Source organism: Bubalus bubalis, chromosome 2 (genome assembly GCF_019923935.1).
Source record: "Bubalus bubalis isolate 160015118507 breed Murrah chromosome 2, NDDB_SH_1, whole genome shotgun sequence".
NCBI lineage: Eukaryota > Metazoa > Chordata > Mammalia > Artiodactyla > Bovidae > Bubalus > Bubalus bubalis.
Window position 1 is genome coordinate 179,014,716 of NC_059158.1, and position 22,468 is coordinate 179,037,183.

Here is a 22,468-nt window from a genome sequence, read left to right on the forward strand (position 1 = left end):
TTGAAGCTGAAACTCCAATACTTTGGCTACCTGATGTAAAGAACTGACTCATTTGAAAAGACCTGGGCAAGATTGAGGACAGGAGGAGAAGGGGACGACAGAGGATGAGATGGTTGGATGGCATCACTGACTCAATGGACATGAATTTGGGTAAACTCTGGGAGTTGGTGATGGACAGGGAGGCCTGGAGTGCTGTGGTCCATGGGGTCGCAAAGAGCTGGACACGACTGAGTGACTGAACTGAAGTTTTTTAAAAACTATTTATTTGTCTGGGTCCAATCTTAGTTGCTTCATGCAAGATCTTTTGTTGCGGTGCACAGATTCTCTAGTTGTAGCGCATAGAATCTCCAGTTCTGATGGGCAGGCTCCAGAGCCTGTGGGCTTAGTTGCTCTGTGGCATGTGGGATCATAGTTCCCCAACCAGGGCTTGAATCCGTGTTCCCTGCATTACAAGGTGGACTCTTAACCACTGGGCCACCAGGGAAGTGCCAAGACATTAGTTTTTTAGCTTTGATCATAAGGTCATATTCTTCTGTCTGTCTTCAAAGACCCTTCATAAACTGATCTCATTATATTCATCTAACCTTTTTTTCCTGACACACAGTCCCAGCAATGGTCCATCTCAGCATCTCCATGATCTCTCCTCAATTATGGGCTTCCTCAGTTTGTACAGTGTAGTGATTAAGATCGTGGCTGTCAGGTCAAGATAACCTGGGTCTGAACTAACTGTATTCATCATTAGTTGATTGGCATCAGATCCTGAACTGTGGACCTTGGGCAGATGATACCCTCTCTGTGCCTCTGGTTTGGTAAAGAACAGTACCTATGTTGCAGGGTTGTGGGAGAGCATATGTGTCAGTCATATGACAGATCATATGTGACAATCACAAGTTGCCCCTGAAGCAACTTAAAGCAGAGCCTGGCTCATTGTAACTGCCTGATGCGTTTTAAGGGTTATTACTATTCTCTCTCATAGAGTGTGTCACTGTTGCCTACATCTCATCTGTAAACTGGAAGAGGATTCCCATAAATAAAACAGTATTTTAAAGTATCTAACAAAGTGCCTGGCACACAGTAGGGCTAATTTTCTCAAGAGGCAATTTTCCTTGTGCCATGTCAAGGAGGGCAATAGAGCTTTCTGTTCTGGGGACCTACAACAGCTCAAAGAGTTGAAAGACAGGTGAGCAAGCTACCTTAAAGAAAGTGTCTGGATGGCTCAGTGGTAAAGAATCTGCCTGCCAATGCAGGAGACACCGATTTGACCCCTGGTCCAGGAAGATCCCACATTCTGCAGAGCGATTGAGCCCACACCGCAACTACTGAGCCTGCTCTAGAGAACTCTAGGGGACTGCGACTACTGAGCCCACGCACCTTAACCACTGAAGGCGACACATCTCAGAGTTGTGCTCTGCGACAAGGGGAGCCATGGCAATGGGAGCCCACGCGCTGCAACAGAGAGTAGCCCCCCCTTGCTGCTGCTGGTGGTTTAGTCGTTAAGTCGTGTCCGACTCTTGTGACCCCATGCAGTGTAGCCCGCCAGGCCCCTCTGCCCATGGGATCCTCCAGGCAAGAATCCTGGAGTGGGTTGCCATTTCCTTCTCCAGGGGATCTTCCTGACCCAGGAATCGAACCCAGGTCTCCTGCATTGCAGGCGGATTCTTTACCAACTGAGCTACGAGAAAGGCCCGTGCAGCACGAAGACACAGCACAGGCTAAAATAAATAAATAGTTATTAAAAAAAAGAAAAGAATGTGTCTTCACAGACCACTGTAGCCTCCACACATGGGCATTCCTTTTGGAAGGAATGGAAGGACCAAGTGTCCTCCTCTAGTCACTGCCTGCCAATGCATCTCTCATCAGCTTCAGGATCCCTGTCTGCTAAAATGGAAAAGGCAGGGCATGAGTCAAGTCTCTGGAGCAGGCTGCTTGGTTTGTGAGCCAGCTGGAGAAGGACCCGAGCACCTGCAGACACAGGTAGCTGTGTTCTGACACGCAGGCCTGCAGAGGAATGGCTGCTTCTCCGGAGACAACCAGGCAACTCCAGCCTGCATTGTCTCTGACTCAGCTTTCCAAACACTGTAGTGTCCATTCTTTTCCTTTTATTATCCAGAGTTCTCCTGCAGTGGTTCCTTCTGCAACTAGAATAGTGATTCTTAGTCTTTTGGACCTCTTTAAGAATCTGTTAAAGTTTACAAACCATCAGCTTGGAAAAATGTATACATACATAAAATTTTGCTTACAGTTCTAGGGAATTGGTTGACAATGCTGGAGTTCTTTGTTGGATTCCTGTTTAAGTAGCCTTCTCCTAGAGTAAAATATGGAATAGTGATTTATCTCGTCTGTTTCTCAGAAAACAGTTAAGTTCTACCATGAGGTAGGAGGAGTCTGAGGGCAAAGACAGGGTGGGGTGCTGAAATGGGGCTTATGCTGCTGGCTGGTAGGAGATAAGTGAATCTGAAAGATACTACCCTTTGACCTTGTTTCCTATCCCAAAGCCTGACCAGTGCTCTTTCAATTGCAACATTTTTATCCTATTTTCACATTAGGATTAATAATATATTAAAAATACTAGTGGGAAGGCCCTGCCTACTGAAATTCTCACTTAATATGAGATGGACCCTAGGCATCAGTTTTTTAAAAAATTTAAATGACTTTACTGGTGTAAAATAATATACATTTAAGTATATAGTTTGGTGAATTCTGATATATGTACCAAACCCATGAAAATACCCATCATCCCCCAAAGTTTCTCTTCTTCTGGAACCCCAATTATATTAATACATGGGCCACTTGATGTCTCATGGCTCACCAATGCTCTGTGCATTTTGTTTTGCTTTCATTATTTTTTTTCTTGCTGCTTCATTTTGTCTAGCTTATGCTGATTTGTCTTCAAGGTCGCTAGTCATCTATAATGTCTAATTTCTGTGTATTTTTTAATCTCAGTAACTATATCTTTCAAAGTTCATTTTCAAATATACATATTCCATTCCTTCTCTCCTTCCCATTCTCATGCTTCCCTCTGCCTTCAAATATACATGCCAAGTGTGTTTGAAATCCTTGTATACTACTCTATCTGCTTTATTTCTGAGGTCTGCTTATACTGGTTCCTGTTTTACACGCCTAATGCTTTTTTAAAACTTATTTACCATCATTATTTATTTATTTATTTTTGGCTGCACTGGGTCTTCATTGCTGCATGTAGGCTTTCTCTAGTTGTGGCTAGCAGAGGCTGCTCTCTAGCTGCGGTGCACGGGCTTCTCTTGCTACAGAGCACAGGCTCTAGGGAGTGCAGGCTCAGGAGTTGTGACACCGGGGCTTACTTGTTCTGAGGTATGTGGGATCTTCCCCTACCAGGGACTGAACCTGTGTCTCCTGCTTTGTAAGGCGGATTCTTAATCACTGGACCACCAAGGAAGCCCCGCCTAGTACCAAGGTCCTCAGCCTCATGTGGCTTGTACAGGGGTATGATTCCTACCACAGTGACCCAGCACACAGCCCCCCACCACCCCCTGACCTGTTCTGCATGTGTAGAGTCTCCCTTTTCACTTCAGACCAACCTGCTCCCCCTTTTCCTCCCTGACAGCTCTGTCTCCTATGGGTTGTCAGCAGTTTCGCTGAGCAGTGGGCTACGTGATTGTTTTCGCACCATGTCTTCATATGAGGGAAACAGTCTGACTTCACTTTGAAGGGATGATGTCTGTAGCCACTGGAAGATAAAATAGTGGTGTGATTATTGAACCAAAGGAATTTACGTTTTGTAACTTGGTTACTTTTATTTTGCATTTTGTTAAAGTATTAAATACTTTTTTCCTGTTTGAAAAAAAAAAAGAAGAAGAAGCCCTAATACCTTTTAATTGTATGGTTGGAACTTTACATTATTGAGGACTGGAATTTGATGAAGTTTCTTAGGGAAAAAAAATATTACCCTTTCAAGACATACTTTTAAGCTTGCTAGATCCAGAATACCCTTTCGCCTAGGACTGATTTGGCCTTGCTTCCTGATGGATGTACTCCTGTGATGTATTAGGGGAGCTCTCCATTCTGACTGACGGGAGCGGCGATCATCTATGGTCTCGTGAGCTGGGAAGGTTATTCTCCCGACCCTTTCCTTCTTCTTGCCCTCAGGTAGTTTCCTCACAAGGATGTACTGATGGTGCATCCGTGCCATGTCGATTCTGCTGTGCATTTCTACACGCAATATCTCATTTCATCTTTGAGGTGTTCTGAGTCACTTATCCAGAGAAGGCAATGGCACCCCCCTCCAGTACTCTTGCCTGGAAAATCCCATGGATGGAGGAGCCTGGTAGGCTGCAGTCCATGGGGTCGCTAAGAGTCGGACATGACTGAGCGACTTCACTTTCACTTTTCACTTTCATGCATTGGAGAAGGAAATGGCAACCCACTCCAGTGTTCTTGCCTGGAGAATCCTAGGGACGGGGGAGCCTGGTGGGCTGCCGTCTATGGGGTCACACAGAGTCGCACACGACTGAAGCGACTTAGCAGCAGCAGCAGAGTCACTTATCATCTCTATTTTATACATGTGGGAAGCTATAGATTTGAGAGGTTAGGAAACTCATGAAAGACATACGGCTAGTAACAGAAAGGTAGTGTCTGATTTCCAAGTCTGTGTCTTTTCCCTCTCTGCCTCTGACAACAGCTGTCATGATAGTTTCCAGCTCCAATGCATATTTGTTTATATAACATCTTTACTTGACTTTCCCTGTGGCTCAGACTGTAAAGAATCCACCTGCCAATGCAGGAGACCTGGGTTTGATCCCTGGTTCGGTAAGATGCCCTGGAGAAGAGCATGGCAACCCACTCCAGTATCCTTGCCTGTTGGATTCCACAGACAGAGGAGCCTGGCAGGCTACAGTCCATGGGGTCGCAAAGAGTTGGACACAATGGAGCAACTTACACACATTAGTATAAGTCACTAGAGAAAAGTGTGAAAATTCTAAGTCCAGCTTGATGAATTTTCACAAAGTAAACACACCCTCGGAGAAGGCAATGGCACCCCACTCCAGTACACTTGCCTGGAAAATCCCGTGGACTGAGGAGCCTGGTAGGCTGCAGTCCATGGGGTTGCTGAGAGTCAGACACGACTGAGCGACTTCCCTTTCACTTTTCACTTTCATCCATTGGAGAATGAAATGGCAACCCACTCCAGTTTTCTTGCCTGGAGAATCCCAGGGACGGGGGAGCCTGGTGGCCTGCCGTCTATGGGGTCACACATAGTCGGACACGACTGAAGTGACTTAGCAGCAGCAGCAAACACACCCTGTCTAACCAGCACTCAGGTCAAGAAACAAAGTGGTTCATGCACCCTAGAAATCTCTTCACATATGTCCCACTTTCAACCCAGGAGAAATAACATAGAGGTACTCAGTGGAGCCTATAGCTCAGCCTCCCTTAACTTGGGGTCCATTTAAGCATCTATAAATCCCCTGAAATTACAAGTGTTTTCCCAAAGAGAGGATGTAGTGCCTTCATCAGATTCTCCCCAAAAGGGACAAGAATAAAAGCTACCACTGAAGACTGGCTCAGAGGGAATATAACCATTCATTCATTGTATCATCAAAATCAGAACACAGTACCAGCGATAGCTACCAGCTGAGAGTTTAATGTGCCAGGTATTTTATGTTTATTATCTCTAACCCTTACAAAATTCTGAAATGTAAGTAGTATCACCTCTATTTTACAGATATGGGAACTCAGGCTTAGAATGAAGTTATTTGCCCAAGGTCACACATTATTGTGTAGGTATTCGTGAATACTAGTATTCAACATGAATACAGCAAAGGTAACATCTTTATTTGACTTTCCTTGTGGCTCAGACAGTAAAGAATCCACCTGCTACAGCAAAGCCTGCGCTTCCGCAGTGAGACCACGATGCCTTCAGCAATATTAAGTTGCCTAACCTCTGCTCAGAACAAGCTAAGCTTGAAATACCAGGGCTGAACAGGAAATGAAAGAGTGAAGTCTCAAGCCCGGGCAATTTTTTAAAAAAAAACAATTCCCTTCTAACCAATGACAACTGCAAAAGGGAAAGTGCTGCCTTTAAAAGAGGCACTTTGCCCTCAAAGAGGTGTGGCCTCCAAGAGGTGTGGCTGTTAGGTTTCTCTCTAGTGGGAGTTACTATCAAACCACAAGCCAACTGTCTATCATTATACTGCACTTTGAGAGGACACCAATGATTGGTCAACTAAGAGAGCAACATTTGAATTTTAAGAAAAGACCAAAACAACCTAAGGTCTTTACTTCAGAGAGAAAGATAAAGCTTTGTCAGAGAAAACTCTGAGTCAGCATCGGAGATTAGGCACGAAAAACCCTGTGTTGGGTAAAACCTTGACTTCCCTAACTGGTGTTAAGTTGCTATTAAATTCTTCAAGAAATTAGCCCCCATTTGAAAAGACATGTAAAAACTACGTGAAAACATTTTGTAAACTGCAAAGGAAATGGCTAGCAAATAATTAAAAAAAATCCCAAAACTCTAAACATAAAGCAAAATTTACTTGCCTGCAAAGGCTATACCAGGAGGTGGTAGAGTTAGAAGCAGCCACAATTTTGACCCCTACTTTCCTACTCATCACTAGGTCACATGTAGAATTAATGTTTTCTGTCTTTAATTTTCCCTCTGCTATCCCATTGGACCATGAACTACACTGCATCATCTGTACTTTGTTTATTTTGGAGAAGACATACATAATAGAACCTGTAAAAGAAAAGAATGGCTCAGATGACTTTTTATATAGAAAAGAAACCATACTCAACTTAAAAGATTGAAAAATTAAATTCGCTTAGTATATTTACTACAATTCATTCTGAGTCTGAGATGCATCCTCAGCTGAATGAGATAGCAAGAAAAATGAAAAAAAAAAATCATTTATTTCAGGCAATCCAAGTTCTTCTAATACAGCAAGCTTTAAAATTTTAGAGACCTTGAAATATTGAAAGAAACTCCTATAATTCAGTCATCCTTTCCTCAGTAACAGCTTCTATTATAGAAAGTTTCATTTAATAGATAAGGCTGAAAAAAATACTGCTTCAAATTTTATATGCTGTATTTTATATCTATGAAGTAAAGCATTACAGAACTACTCACAGAGCCACCAAAGCAGCAATGTAGAATTTCCAGGGTTTTTTTTGTTGAAACGCACTTTATTAAAAAAAAAAAGTCATGAACAATAAATTACAATCATTTCCCCCTTTTATAAATTCTTCATAAAATATATTTGACAATTTTAAAAGAAAATTTCAAAAGTTGCTTTTGTTTTTGAAGTGCTGATGACTTATTTTTTGACCATTTTGTCATGCTGGTGAATTATTTGTAGCTGCTACAATAGTTTGATTGATAAACATTTTACAGTTAAAAACAACAACAACAACAACAAAGAGGAAAAAACAGACCAGCAGAAAGAACTATTCAGTGTGCTATTTATCTGACACTTAACACTTACTTCATCATAGCGACAAAGTATCCCTTAGCACCAAAAAACTACAGGAACCCCATCCTTCTAAGTGACAACTAGTGCAAAATAACATTCTAGGAACTAACTGTACAATCCCATTGTTTTAACTGGCCACAGCTGCCTATAAGCTTATTTGAAATATTTGGTCTTTTTTCAATTAAGACAAATTTCATAAAACACTATAAACCATGGCAAGAGACTCTATGAGGAACAACTGTTTATTGAGTACCTATTATGGGCAAGGCACTGTGCACAGACTCCTGCTTTCATTTTTCCTCTAAGCAATATCCAGGAATTTCCAAGTATCACTTTATTTCTTACTCCTTGCTGGAAAAGCCCATGGCTACATGCCATTTTTAAATTGTCATTTTATCAACTGATCTTTAGTGCTGAGCACACAGTAGGTACTTAATAAATACCTCCTGACTGAAAGAATGAAGACAAAGAATTTACTATCATTTTTCTTGGTATCATAGGCTATTTAGAATACAGGGACTTAAGAAAATTTCAGAAGAAACTTCCTGATCACCTCACATCCTTACCACCAATGAAAGGAATAATTCCACTTCACAGGTAAATTAAAATAGTTTTCAAAATAAATTATAATTGTTAACTATTTTAAATGAGGTGGGACCAAAAGCTATCTACTTAGGAAACCATGACATGTAGCTATTTGAAGAGCAAATAAAGCATTGGCATACCATCACCTAAGTCATCATGAATCTCTGCTGAAGTGCCATGTTATTGATAAAACACTGTAATGCTTTTTTACTTCCAGTAACTCAATCTACTTGGCCAGATCTGTGTTCTACTAATTTGGTGATGCAGAGGGTCAATTATCATGAAGTTCCAGTGTATTTCCACCTCCAATTTTGAAAATAATTCTTATAATTATTAGCTTGGAAGTAATGTTAAAAGTACATCTTTTTTTTTCATTTAAGAGGTTTTAAGTAAAACCTTTTCAGTCTAAATTTTAAACTTCACACCAAGTAATGCATAGTTCATAAATTTTATGTACTCCAATTTTTTGTGCTTTTTCACCTTTTATAGTCCCCTGAACACATTTTAAATAAGGAAAAAATTATGGTAGGAATATTCCAAAAGTTGTGGAAGTTCAAAAAAACTGAGGAGACTATGTGAACTATCAATGATTTCAATATTCTAATACCTTTAAACTTTTTTTACTTTTGACCAAAGATTCTAGTGCTTTATAAAGATTAACCTATATACAAATGGTCTTAAAGTATTAACAACCTTAAAGGCTAATGATCTGTTTTAGGAAAACTTTCTTCCTTTAGATTTGAACTATCTGCATTTATAGGAAAAAAAAAAAACTGGAGACAACCATATGGGGTTAAAAATCAAACTGACCTCAAGAAGAATAATGGTCTATTGGTTCTTCACATAGACCATACCAAGTGATTGTATAAAACTGATAACCTCTCTATTTGAAAGACATAACTGATGCCACAGTATTTTATCCATTTGCCAAACTGTATAGGTATCATCTCCCACCTTAGAAAAAGGTGGTCAACACTGAATACAACCATATCACTACCATTACTGTGTCAAATTAGACAAGAGAAAACAGCATTAGTGCCAAAATGAAAGGAATTCCAGTGATTAAACATGAGACCATATTAGCGCAGGCAATGAAAGGGTAGAACTCATTTGGTTTCTTCAGCTTTACGCTGAGGCTTAGACAAAGTCTTGAAAATAAAAAGTTAATATATATCAATTACTATAGTTTATATACAGCAAAATTTTCAGAAACAGCAGAATCCTGTGTTCAGACTTATATTAGATTGCAGATGCTCAAGTGCAGTCATGTCCCAATGCAGTGGTTTAATTGGTTAATTGAATGCTTGGTTACCTAAAACCTGTACCACATTGATTGCATGGCTAATTCAACTCCTGCAGCTATAGGGCACTGGAGAGCTCAAACAAACTTCAGCAGCTTTGGATCACCTACTTTCACTTACATTTAGCCAGACAATTTTGGACTCTCCAAAATGATGTCTTAAAAAAAGCTGTATAACATTATAAAAATAAAAACTTAGTATGATTTCATTAGAGGGAGGGACAGGGTAGGAAGAGGGAAGGTTCTTTTATTTTTCATTACTGATTTCACCAGCAAATCTCAAAAATCCAAACCTACATCAAATAATTTAAACAGAAGTGGCATTTTTTTTTCATATGGAATGCAAAATGCACACATTCACATACTTACATATACATAAATATATACATATATGTTTCCTTTACAAAGCTTCAAAGGTTGCATTACCAGCATGCAAACCTTTTTTTCCATGGAAATTCCTAATACTGACAAGGAATGTCTAAAATACTTAGAGACATATTTCCAGAAAACTGGACTCTTCTTTTCTTGGCTCTTATAGAGAATTTTCCTGCCAAACTTCTACCAATGATCATTTAAAAAAATTTACATCCACATTGGTAATACACTTTTAAAACATATTAATAGAATGGCCAGCTTGGACTTAAGAAAAATGAGGAAAAAAAAAAAAAATCCCACAATAAAATCTAAACCCTTAAAAGGTGGAGTTTAGCTTTTTATATTCTTTTTCAGCCACATTATGTTGCATCACTGTTAAAACAGAAGCAGCATATCATCCAAGATATTTGCAAATAATATATGTGTCACGTTTCCCAGCTGTTATCTTTAAATGCAATTTGTACTAATCTGAGTTCTAGTTCAAAAGCATCTGGACGATCCTGAGGGTTTGCAGCCAGCATTTCCTTAATCAGTTGTTTCATTCGCCCATTCATAGACTTTTTCTTCACAGGAATGAGAAGTTCCATTTTGGGATTTTCCAGAAGTGCCTCCCCAACAGGCACAATCTCAGTTCCTTGTTTTACATAACTCCCCAAGAGTTCCTTCTTTGTCTCTGTGTCTATGAAGGTGATCCTTTCCAGCATTGCCCAGATGATAATCCCCAGAGCAAAGATGTCAGCTTTTGCTGTATAATGTCCCTCCCACACTTCAGGAGCCATGTAGAAATCTGTTCCACAAGCTGTAGAAAGGAAACACTTGTTTACACTGACAGGTTCTTCTGGATTCTGCCCAGATGCTGAACAAACTTTACTTAGACCAAAATCAGCCACTTTCAGTGTAGGTTCCAAGTCACTGGTATCCAACCTGCTTTGAGAAATCAGGATGTTATCAGGCTTCAGATCTCGATGGATGATCTGGTTTTTATGCAAGAAAGCCAGGGCACTGCTCAGCTGAAGCATGAAGCTGGTGTTAGTTTTACGATTGGGTTTCCTGGACAACAGATACTCATTCATATCTCCTCCATCACAAAAATCCATCACAAACCACAAGTAATAGGCGCTTCTGGGATCAAAGGCAATTTCTCCTTTTAGTGAAGTCTCTACAAGCTATAAGAAAGAAAAAAACAGATTATAATCATCTGCATGGTTTACATAATTCAGCTATAGAGAAAGAGTCACTGGTTGAATTAGTCTCTAATTTTAATTGGAAATTCCACGAATATTTTATTTGATGCTTTCATATGTGCATTTTATTTTAAACTTTAGTACTTCAAACTGTCACTTTGTCCCTAATAAAAATACACCAAATTTCTAAGTCAAGAGGTAAAAACTTCATTAAAAATAGTTATATTTTGAGAAGTGTTCAACTCCTTGTACATTTGCTGCATGTGTCAATGGAGCTGAATTCTAACTGGCTAGCTAATAGCTTCCTGAAAAGATCCAAGTTTCAGCACCTAGATCTGGTAGATTGCCAACCGGGGTATAAACATCAGTTAGGACATTCTACTCCATAAAACTGCCTGAAATCTACTTCTCGCTTATTGCACTTACACTATCAACATAATCTGTGAAACTAAGAGAAAATTATGAAGGAACAACTAGTTGTTACAGAAATAAAGTGCTCCTGTAGTCACCGATAAAACTAAAGACGGACATCATTATTGCAAGAACTTCTATAAGCAGAATGCAAATATGAAGGCTATCTCTATCAATAGACGGCTTCTAAAAACCAATTTATAAAAATCACATATGCATTTTGACATAAAAATTCAAAACTGAGCTTGTATATTTGATACAAGCTGAAAATCTAGAATAAAGCACTATTTTACTTATATCATTATCTAATTGTAACTCTCCTACCACCTGAAATTCAAGAATCTCAATTACTTCACTGAACATGGACTATCATTTTAAATTACAGTGCTTTGAAAGCATTTGTCCTATGGTGTCCTTTTCAGGCTCACAGGCTGAACAGAAACTCAGTAGGGAAGGTGAAGAGTTGTTGAAGAGTGAGTGATCTGCTATAAATCTACTAGTATTTCCTTTTGTCTTTTCGGTGGGCAGAGGCAAAGAACACCTCTCCATGCTGTCTCCCCCACGGCAGCCATAACTGCAATGGTCTGCAGAAGTCTTCTTTGCATGCATTTTCTTTGTTGCATGTGTTTGCCACTGAGACAGAAAATGAAAGAACAGAAAGGTCCAGATCACACAATTATTTACCAGGTGCACTGTTACTAAATATGCTCAGATTAAAGATGAGCATCATCACTCTTCCGTCATGTCCTCTTTTCATTCTCAAAAGCAAAATTCCTAAATAGTTTTCAGCAATGCAGAGTTCCAGCATTCAAATAATGGTTTAGAATAAAGCCAGATAGTAGATATTTTAGGCTTGACAAGCCACATAAGGTCTCTGTTCCATATTCTTCTTCTTAAAAAAAAAAAGAAAACTCTTAAAAAATGTAAAAACTATTTTTAGTATCCAGGCCATACAAAAACAGGCTGAGGGCTATAGTTTGAGGGCCCCTGGTTGAGAGCTACAGAAAGACAGAGCCCAATCTGCTTACTGTCATGTGCAGAAGATGGCAGCCATTGGCTGTCTTGCCTAAAGTCCTTTAACAGCGTCCCTGTTCTCTTAGGCTACAGTCTAAGCTCTTTAACATGGGCTGTGGGACCCTGTGCACGCTCACCCTGCCGACTTTTCCAGTCTCACCTAAAACAACTCTCCTTGCACACTGCAGTCTTTTTATCTTCTTTCAGTTCTTAGAATGCTTCCTGCCTTTTGCTTCTAAACATTTGTATGTACAGTTTGTTCTGCCTGGGAAGTTTTCTCACTCACTCACCTGGCTAATTCCTCTTTACCTTGCAAGTTTCGGTTGAAACAGTTCATAATTCCTGAACTCCAGGATTATGTCAGGTTGCCTACTACATGCACCTACATCATCCCATACTTTTCATTCATGACACTCATGATAAGTATACATATTGGCCATAAAGTTTCTATGCATAAGGTGTGTCCTCTGTTAATTGTTTGTTTTATATTTCTTCTAGGTAAGGTTTTTAGCTATCAGGAACTGACTGAATGATTCCAACTGAGAACAAGAAAGATATCTAGAAAAACACTGAGGAAAAAAAATGTAGAGAATAGTGAAGACCATATGTAGAGACTCTGTCGTCACACTATAGATTTGTTTGGTTTTACCACGTGTAAATATTGGTTGTCTTCACTAGTGTAAATTTAGAGAGGGCACTTGCTAATGTGTTGGTGAATGTCTGGTTAACTAAATAAATCCGTAGAAAATATAATTTTATTAGAGTTGCTTACGACTGAGTTCTTCCTATATGCCAAGTACTGTGTCTGCATCACATCTTATTTTGACAAGTCCCATGGAAGGTAGAAATTATTATTCCTTACGTTTGAAGATACAGATGCTGGGAAAAGATGGGTTATTTATCCAAGGTCATACAGCTAGCAAAAAATGCCATAAGTCAAACACAGATCTATCAGGCCTTAAAAAGATGAAATAGATTACTAAACACAAAGGTACTTTAGATTAAAAAAAATAAAATCACCAAATCAAGGCTTTACATCTTAAAGCCTTGAGAGATTAGCTAGCTAATACCTAGTTATTGTAACAGTTGCTCCATCTGGACTCAAGGATATCATCAGCACTAAGCCATATGTTTAAATATCCTCGCATTTATAGTTCAATTATGCATTTTAGTCTCCGAAATTCAATGCAAAGTCCAGCAAGGTTCTAGCTACTTTTATGTGGAATGCAGTAAGAATGTTTCCAATTTTTTTTATCATTGTAACTTATCTAATAAGCACTTCTAGAGGAATACAAAGTAAAACAAATAAAGACTAAATAGTTATGTTTATATTCCCTATCTTAAGAGAGAAATTAGGTTCTCAAGGCTGATATTTTTTCACCATACAATGAAAGTTTAGTTTTTTACTTACATAGAATAATGTGTTTGTTTTGTTTTTCCTAGAACAAAAGCTTTTGCTGTTTTAAAACAGACTTTTGTACCCTAATGGTAAATTCTGAATTTAGACACACTCATGGAAAGTTGTTCATGTTCCAAGAATGACTGGACTTAAGAAATTTTGCTCTGGCCTTTAACTAGCTATGTCTGAAGTATATTTTCTCTTCAAGTACAGACCTACTAGAGATTTTGATCTATGGCAGAAATCAACCTTAAAAAAAAATCACACTTTCTGTTTTTCTATATTAATGCTTTCCCCAAGTCTACAGAAGAGTAATCTGGAGGCAAAAGGGTAATCTAGAGGTTATAGGGCACAAGTTTTAGCTGCCAGATAGTCCTACATTTAGCTCCCAATTCTGCCACTTGCTATGCGATTCTGGATCAATTCATTATCTATTCTAAGCCTCAGTTTCTTCATTTATAATGATGATAATAATAGCAGGTTTCTGACAGGACTGTTCTGAGCAGAGTATGGAATGAGTAGGGAGCCAAATGTTAAGTCATTAGTAACATTCAGGTGCTAAGCCACAAACTCCATGAAAATTCAATGGAACTGCATGGTTAGGATCTTAAACAACCTTCTAAAACATGAACATGAGTTCATGTCAGTGATAAAGAAAAGCCCAATTACCTATGGGTACTGCTATTGGTTGTAAAGTTTCTCCTTTTCTTCTGTCTTCAGTTCCAAAAAAACTGATTTCAAATAAGTGAACTAATTAGACTCTAGTCTCAATCACCCCTCTAGTTCCTATGCTGTCCCATTCCTATGCAGATTGGCAAGTATCATGGCATAACAGGTGGCTTATGTTATTTTTAGGTATTTGCATCACAGGTTTAAATAAAACCTTGTTTTAGAGGAAACATCTACTCAGTTCTTGGCAGACCCCTATCTATTCCTAACGACATAAACACCTGCACTTAAAGTAGAAGTTCATCTGACTCATTTCTCTCACTGCTGACCAATGCTACATTCAAATCATTTCTATTTCCCATTCAACCACACATACCTGTAAATAAAGGGAAGAATTAGAGCCGTGGGACATCTTTTGCACCATCCCATCTTTTTGTAGGATGCATTCCTCCAAGTGAATCACATTTGGATGTTGGCTCTTGATACTGCTTAGTGCCCAGAACTCACGCAGGGCTAGTTCAACATTTTCAGGTGCATGGCATCGAATTTTCTTCACTGCCACCCGTGCAGAGGTCTTTCTGATGACTGCTTCATATACAACACCGTAACTACCTCGGCCTACCTCCCGTATTAGATCGTACTTTGGCTGGCTACTCACCATCTTCAAGGTCAAGGTTTCTGGAAAAATGAACAAAGTGCTCTGTTGAAATTAAGTATACCTACTGGCTTGAATTTCTTCTTAAGCACGATTTAGTAGTTATCATCTGTCTCACTGTCTGCAGTGCTTGAACAATATTTGCTATACACTGGGCAAATGTAAATATTTTAATAATAGTAACACTACTATTTAATAATAGTAACAGTGATGTGGTACTTACCATGTATCAGAAACTGTCCCAAGCACTTTATATATTAAGCCCATTTAATCCTCACAACAATATTATGAGGTAGAAACTGAGCATAATAGCTCATTTTGTAGATGAAAAAAACTAAAGCACAGAGTTTAAGCAACATGTCCAAGGTCAAACAGCGAGTAACTGGTGAACCTGGGATTTGAAACCAGGCCATCATGCTCTGACAACCTCTTACATGAACTGCTTCAAAACACCACTGCTGAACATAAAACAAAAAGTTCATATTCTTATTTACTGATCATGAAAAAACAATCAAAACTCCTGCTTCCCCTGAAAACTGATACATATAAAAGTTCCTAAGAATGGCAAAACTCACAGTTAGAAACACAAACACCTGGCTTAGGCTTAGATACTGAGACTGTACAGAAGTAAAAATGAGTAGTTATTTTTCTTTTTTAAAAGTAAATGATCAAACTATACATATTCCTATTTTAATTTTATTTCCTTATTTCTTGCAAATAAAGTTTGTGGAGAAAAATGTTCCTTTACAGATAAACTAAGCTACTTAGAATATGGTTATTGTTCTTGTTTCAACAACAGCTATTTAGATCTAGGACATTTTTGCCAATGAAAACTCTCCTGCATATTAAGAGGTTCTCTGAGAGAGCTCTTTGGAATTCAACTTGATAAATCATTTAAAGGCAAGGGCAAAGAAAGGCCTTGCGTGGAAACACGTGTTGAATTAAGAGTTTGAAGAGTGCCTGCTCATTCTCCGAAGACAAAATTCGAATAAGCTTCAGGAACCAATTCTCATTTGTAGAATGTCAGCATGGGTAAGAAAAGTTACCTGAGATTGTACAATTTTTATAGTGTACGGTTTAGGGGAACACAAAGCGACCGACAAACAGAGCCTGTCAAGTTGGGACCAGTCATTTTAAGTCGATAGAACAGATTTAATAAAGAAAATGAAAGCTTCTGAGATTGCTTTTAGTCCCACTTCCTCTAACTGGACACCGCTCTTCAAATTCCTACAGTATTTCCGAGCGTCGGATTTCCTGCCACAGAATTCTCTGCCCCAGCTACACAGTGGACATTCGTTCCTGTCCTCCGTGGACCGCCAATTCCTAACCGTCTCAAAGCGGTTCGTGCCTTGAAAGCTGCCCCATACGCCCCTGACTAGGTGGGAAGGAGGGTGTTTGTGAAGTCTTTGAGATCCTGGGGCAAAACACAGCGCGGTGATGCACACCGTGCGAGCCTCGGGAACTCGGGACGGCATTCCCCCGGGCCCTCGCGCCTCCACCCGGCGCTCGGACACTGGCCGGCCCGGCTGTACACCTGCTGGCGCCCGGGAAGGGCCAGTCCTGGGCAGAGGTGTAGCCCGACGCGGCGGCCCAGGGCCCCGCTCATTGGCCAAGTATCAGGCCCTCCCCCTCTTCGGCGGCTTCCAGAGAAAACCCGGAGGGGATCCTCTCAGGGCCCTTCCCCCGGAGGAGGCAGTCCTGCAGTTGTCCCGACTCCTCCGGGTCGGCGGCTAAGGCCGGGCCTGGGGAGGAGGCCACGGGGCAGAAGAGGAGGCCGCGGCTGGGGCTGGTGGCCTGAGGGGTGCGGGCCGGAGGCCTGAGGCGCGCGGGGCCTTCCCCGGGACGACTCCGCTGACAGCTTAGTGACAGGCCGCCTGGGGCGCGAGGCACGTGCAGGGCCCTCGGATCTGCAGCAGGGCCTCTCTGCCGCGCCGAGGGGCCAGATTTACCTCAGGGTAGCCGCCGCCGCTTCTCTCTCTCACGGGCTCTGCAGGCCGCCATTATCGGGGAGCTCGCGCCTCCGCCGCCGCGGCCTCCAGTCAGAGGCCGGCGCGCGCCCCCGTGGTGCGCGCGGACACACCCCCTGACGCCTCGCGGCCCCGCCCCCCTCCGGCTTTCCGTAGCGCGACCCGGGACACCGAGCGCTGGTCCCGCGGGGCGCGCGCCTGGCGCTCCGCTGGCTTCCAGACTCCCTTGGCTTTCAGGAGCCGGGGGGAGTCGCGGAAGGGGGTTGCGCGCTCTGGAATGCACCACTCGTACCTCCTCCCCGCGGGGGTGACCGGGAGCGGCAAGGCCACTCCACGCCCGGGGGCTCGGTCGCCCTCCAGCCGCAGCGGGCGCCTGCGGCGGGAGTGATTCCTCAGCCTCAGGTCCGGGCTGAGGGAAGTTCGCGCGCCTGGCGCGCCTCCCCTCCCCCGCTCCACCCCATTTCTGACTTTACCGAGCTGCGGGAAGGTGTGCGGGGTAGCTGGGGCGGAAGGCCTGGGGCATCTTCTTACGCGCCGGGCTGGGATGCCTGCGGGACGCGGGCCTCTTCCGGGGCCCCGCGGGGAAGCACGGCCCGAGCTGGGAGACCTGGCGTCCGCCCCGCCGGCAGGGAGGCTGCACCTTTTGTCAGAGTCACTGAGCCATATTTGCGCGCTGTGCAGTTGCCGAGGCGGCGGTAGCGCGGGGCTGGGTGCGATCATCTGGGAAGACGCGGTCCCCTGCCCCGCCGGCGCGGTGGTATCTCCCTTAAAGAACCCGGCGCCTCATTGTTCCGAGGCTCTGCAGCCGGGAGACGGGGGCCGCTTGCCCCCGGCGTGGAGGAAGGGGCCGCGGCCTCCGCGCACGCCCTGCCTGGCGGCGGCACCCGCGGGCTGCACGTGGAGAGTCGGGACACCCCCCAACCCCTGGCCTTGCGCAGCTTGCGGCAGAAGTCTGGGCCGGCCTGGACCGAGATTAACAGCGAGGACGGCCGTGCTAGTGGCCCGACGGTCAGCCTGAGTCACTGGGGCCCCGGACTGCCGTTGGCCAGATGCAGGCCCGCGTTCACCAGACAGCCAACTCTGGACTGTCAGTTGCTCAAAGACCCGGACCAATCGGTCATTCAGTTAGTGTTTCGCTGATCAATAAGCAACCGCCAGAATCGTCCATTCCTTCTTCACGGATTTAATCCGCACCTAGTGTTTGTTCCTCCTCCCAGTGCTGTATAAGGCGTGATGCGCAAAGAATCCCTGTTAACTGCTCTCAAGGGTCAACCAATTACCCATTTTATTTTCTGTCCTCCATTTATGGGCCTCCCGAATGTCTGGGATTGGGTTAAATCGTTAAATGATCTTTCTTACTCCTAAAGAAACTCCACAAGGGAAGGGCTTATTACTAACCCTATTTTTACAGGTAAGGACGCAGACCTTTGCATTCATTCTTTGATGGAAAGGTGATTTTTTTTTTTTTTTTTTTTTTTGGAGGGGGCACTTGCCTTGAATACGCACTCCCCTGGTGTAAACCTTGCTCTGTAATCTGTTCGATTTTTGCCCTGCATGTCATTTACCAGTCTTCGGCTGTCTACTGGGACTACTGATATATCCTAAGGTTTGGTTTCTGCCCTTAAGAGGGAAAGTTGAGGGCTCTGTGTAGATAGCTGACTACCTGTGTGGGTAATTGATCAGAATCAGGAGTGGTGTCTCTGGCCTAGGAAACGTTACTTTTTGTTTATCTTAGTCACTAAATACAAGAATCCCTCCTCTCAAGGTGGTTGCAGAACTTGAAATCCACTCCCATAATTCAAAAGTTATGAAACTGACTCTAAAGCCTGTGAGGTGGACGTTTTAGTAATTTGGGGTGTCCTCTTTAGGAAAAAGATTACAGAATGGGCCTGTGAATACAGTGCTGGGGCCTTGGAAAGTATCTCTGTAAGTGACGGACTCTGAAGCTTAAGCTTCAGAATAAAGATTACATTATGTGCTGTGCTAAGTTGCTTCAGTCGTGTCTAACTCTGCGACACAATGGGCTGCAGCACTGCAGGCTCCTCTGTCCATGGAATTCTCCAGGCAAGAATACTGAAGTGAATTGCCTTGCCCTCCTCCAGGCGATCTTCCTGCATTGGCACGTGGGTTCTTTACCCCTAGGGCCACCTGGGAAGCACCGTAGATTACCATACGTCACTATATTTGCCCATAAGCCTTCTATGAGACTCAGAGTTTCTGGGCACAGGAACCTTGTCGGTGATTTATCTATCCACTGGGATGTATTTATCCACTGTCTGATATCGCACCAAAATACTCCTGTGGATAGATAGCATTGTCATACACTGCTTGTGGGAAGGCAAAATGAAGTAACTCGAATTAAGGACATTTGGCAATCTATAGCCACGATACCTATGTATTTACTCTTTCACCCAGTAAACTTATGTCAAGGCTAAACTTTAAGGAGTCTATCCTAGTGATATATTGGCAAAATACAAAAAGCTCTATGCACAAGGCTATTCATTATGGCATTAAAAAAAAACTATGGCATTATTTTCAATGGCAAAAGATTGGAAACTGCTCATGTGTCAATTAACTAGCTGAATAAATTACCATACAAACACAGGATGAAGTGCTATGCAGCTGTAAAAAGATACGTGGATAAGTTCTTATAAATAAATAGAAACTAATATTAGTAGTAATGTCCATGTATATAAGGGGAATAAGCAAGGTGCATGATAGTGTTTGTGGAAGTGCTATCTTCTGTGTAAGTAGTGGGATGATATAAATATACATTAATTGCTTATATTTAAGGTTAAACAATGGAAGAATAAACTCAATCTTCTAAAAATTATTTGCTATGTGGGATGGAGCGGGTAGGGATGGGAATGAGATTTCTGTGCATGTACCTTATATAGTTGGAAACTATGTTAGAAATGTAAATGTTGCATATTTACATAAAAAAAAAGTTCAGTAGAAAGAATAAAACACTCCATGAAAATTAAAAAACAAATGGAAACAAATGAAGTGATATAGCTACAAGAGAAAATACTTTCAAGTGGCTTATAAGTATTTTGATTATACCTCCCTGCTCGGAGGAGCCTGGTAGGCTGCAGTCCATGGAGTCGCTAGAGTCGGACACGACTGAGCGACTTCACTTTCACTTTTCACTTTCATGCATTGGAGAAGGAAATGGCAACCCACTCCAGTGTTCTTGCCTGGAGAATCCCAGGGACGGGGGAGCCTGGAGGGCTGCTGTCTATGGGGTCTCACAGAGTCGGACACGACTGAAGTGACTCATCAGACTACTACTGCTGCTAAGTCACTTCAGTCGTGTCCGACTCTGTGTGACCCCATGGACTGCAGCCTACCAAGCTCCTCCATCCATGGGATTTTCCAGGCAAGAGTACTGGAGTGGGGTGCCATCGCCTATACCTCCCTAATAGGATACAATCTAAGGACAAAGTAGAACTGCATCAGTTCAGTTCAGTTCAGTTCAGTCGTTCAGTCGTGTCTGACTCTTTGCGACCCCGTGAATCACAGCACGCCAGGCCTCCCTGTCCATCACCAACTCCTGGAGTTCACTCAGACTCACGTCCATCGAGTCAGTGATGCCATCCAGCCATCTCATCCTCTGTCGTCCCCTTCTCCTCCTGCCCCCAATCCCTCCCAGCATCAGAGTCTTTTCCAATGAGTCAACTCTTCGCATGAGGTGGCCAAAGTACTGGAGTTCCAATATTAAATATTAAATTGCATTTGTTAGTCTTATTGTTAGTAACGATGCTAATATTTCTATTTTGAAGCTATGGTAGGTGCATTTTTTCAATAAAGTAATATGTCAGTGGCATTAGGAATCAAGATTTTCAACAAATGAGAAGAAGAATTACAAGTATTAAAGAAGCCTAGGATAATTTTAGATTTGGGTTAGTCAACAGAGTGAATGAAATATATATGTTTTCCCCCTTAAAAATGTATTCTCTAGCCCTTTCTGCTGAAAAGACAGAGAAGCAATGAACAACTCAGTAGTAATGAACACCCTTAGTGCACAGATTTGGTACCTAAACACCATTTTCCAGTTTAAAAAATAATTAAAAATTAAAGTCGAAGTTCTTTTGATAAATGTCTGATTCCAAATCTGGAGCAGGAAAGATGATGTTGGGTCATCTTGTGCCTAAAGGACAGGAAGCTATCAAAGACTATCACGGCCTTGTAAAAGTGACTGAGATCCCAGTACGAAGGGGCCCACTGGCCAAAGATGGAATAATTTGAGCATTAAAAGAAAAATAATGACTTCAGTAGAGTGCAACACAAAATATATAAAAATCTATTAATGATAATGTAAGGAAAACAACCGGAGAAGGCAATGGCACCCCACTCCAGTATTCTTGCCTGGAAAATCCCATGGGCAGAGCAGCCTGGTAGCCTGCAGTCCTTGGGGTCGCTAGGAGTCAGACACGACTGAACGACTTCACTTTCACTTTTCACTTTCATGCATTGGAGAAGGAAATGGCAACCCACTCCAGTGTTCTTGCCTGGAGAATCCCAGGGAAGGGGGAGTCTGGTGAGCTGCCGTCTATGGGGTCGCACTGAGTCGGACACGACTGAAGCGACTTAGCAGCAGCAGCAAGGAAAACAACATTTGTTGTCAATGGAGTTCATTACTCTGACCATTAATGGATAAAGGAAAATAAAAATTTTTCTGTTCTTTTCTTGATAAGTTATATTGCAGGTAACAAAATAGTAGATAAGAAAAAGTTATTTTTATAGAAGAATTCCAATGAATAAGTGCAGAAGAAATGATAGGATTAGAAAAATACAGTTTTGCAAAACCTAAGGAAATAATGAGTCTAGGAAGCAATCATGAAATGATGCTGAAACAACTGGATGAAAGATTGTTGAGAAAACTTGTAATTGAGTGAGACTATAGGCTAACACTGCCTGAATCCACTGACCAGCCTTAAAATCATTAAGAGGGGCACATAGTGCTTTCCATAGCATATTCTTGCCTGAAGCAAAAAAAAAAAAAAAAAAAAAAAAGGAAGCCTAAGCAGACCAAGATCTAGTTACCAGTTTATCAGAAACATGGGACTTAGATAAACACCACAGTCAGCCAACTCAAAATGTGGAATGTTCTAAAAGTCTTTTATTACCACAGACACTATGTCCTTATCATACCTAACAAAAAAGAACCCCGGCGGGGTTCGATCCCTGGGTCGGGAAGGTTCCCTGAAGAAGGAAATTGCAACCCACTCCAGTATTCTGGCAAGCCACTCCAGTGTCTTGCCTGGAGAATCCCAGGGATGGGGGAGCCTGGTGGGCTGCCATCTAGTCACACAGAGTCAGACACGATTGAAGCAACTTAGCAGCAGCAGCAGCCAGTACTCTTGCCTAGAGAATCCCATGGACGGAGGAGCCTGGTACTCTATAGTCCACGGGGTTGCAAAGAGTGGGACACGACTGAGCGATTTCACTTTTCACTTTCTTT

The 22,468-nt window shown here is 42.1% G+C and overlaps 1 protein-coding gene across 2 annotated transcripts; it reads right to left on the minus strand.

Annotated features, from left to right (window-relative positions):
* Window positions 1-6,667: 6,667 nt before the first annotated feature.
* On the minus strand, window positions 6,668-17,611 carry PDIK1L (PDLIM1 interacting kinase 1 like). 2 transcript variants are annotated; one of them, XM_006055432.4, is made up of 3 exons: window positions 17,478-17,611; window positions 14,759-15,060; window positions 6,668-10,871 (listed from the first exon to the last, which is right to left on the minus strand). In XM_006055432.4, the coding sequence occupies exons 2-3, from the start codon at window positions 15,041-15,043 to the stop codon at window positions 10,131-10,133; spliced, it is 1,026 nt and encodes a 341-aa protein (XP_006055494.2). In that variant the 5' UTR covers window positions 15,044-15,060; window positions 17,478-17,611; the 3' UTR covers window positions 6,668-10,130. The 2 variants fall into 2 exon arrangements, with proteins under 2 accessions (XP_006055494.2, XP_006055495.1); XM_006055433.4 differs by lacking the exon at window positions 17,478-17,611 and adding an exon at window positions 16,987-17,134.
* Window positions 17,612-22,468: the final 4,857 nt, after the last annotated feature.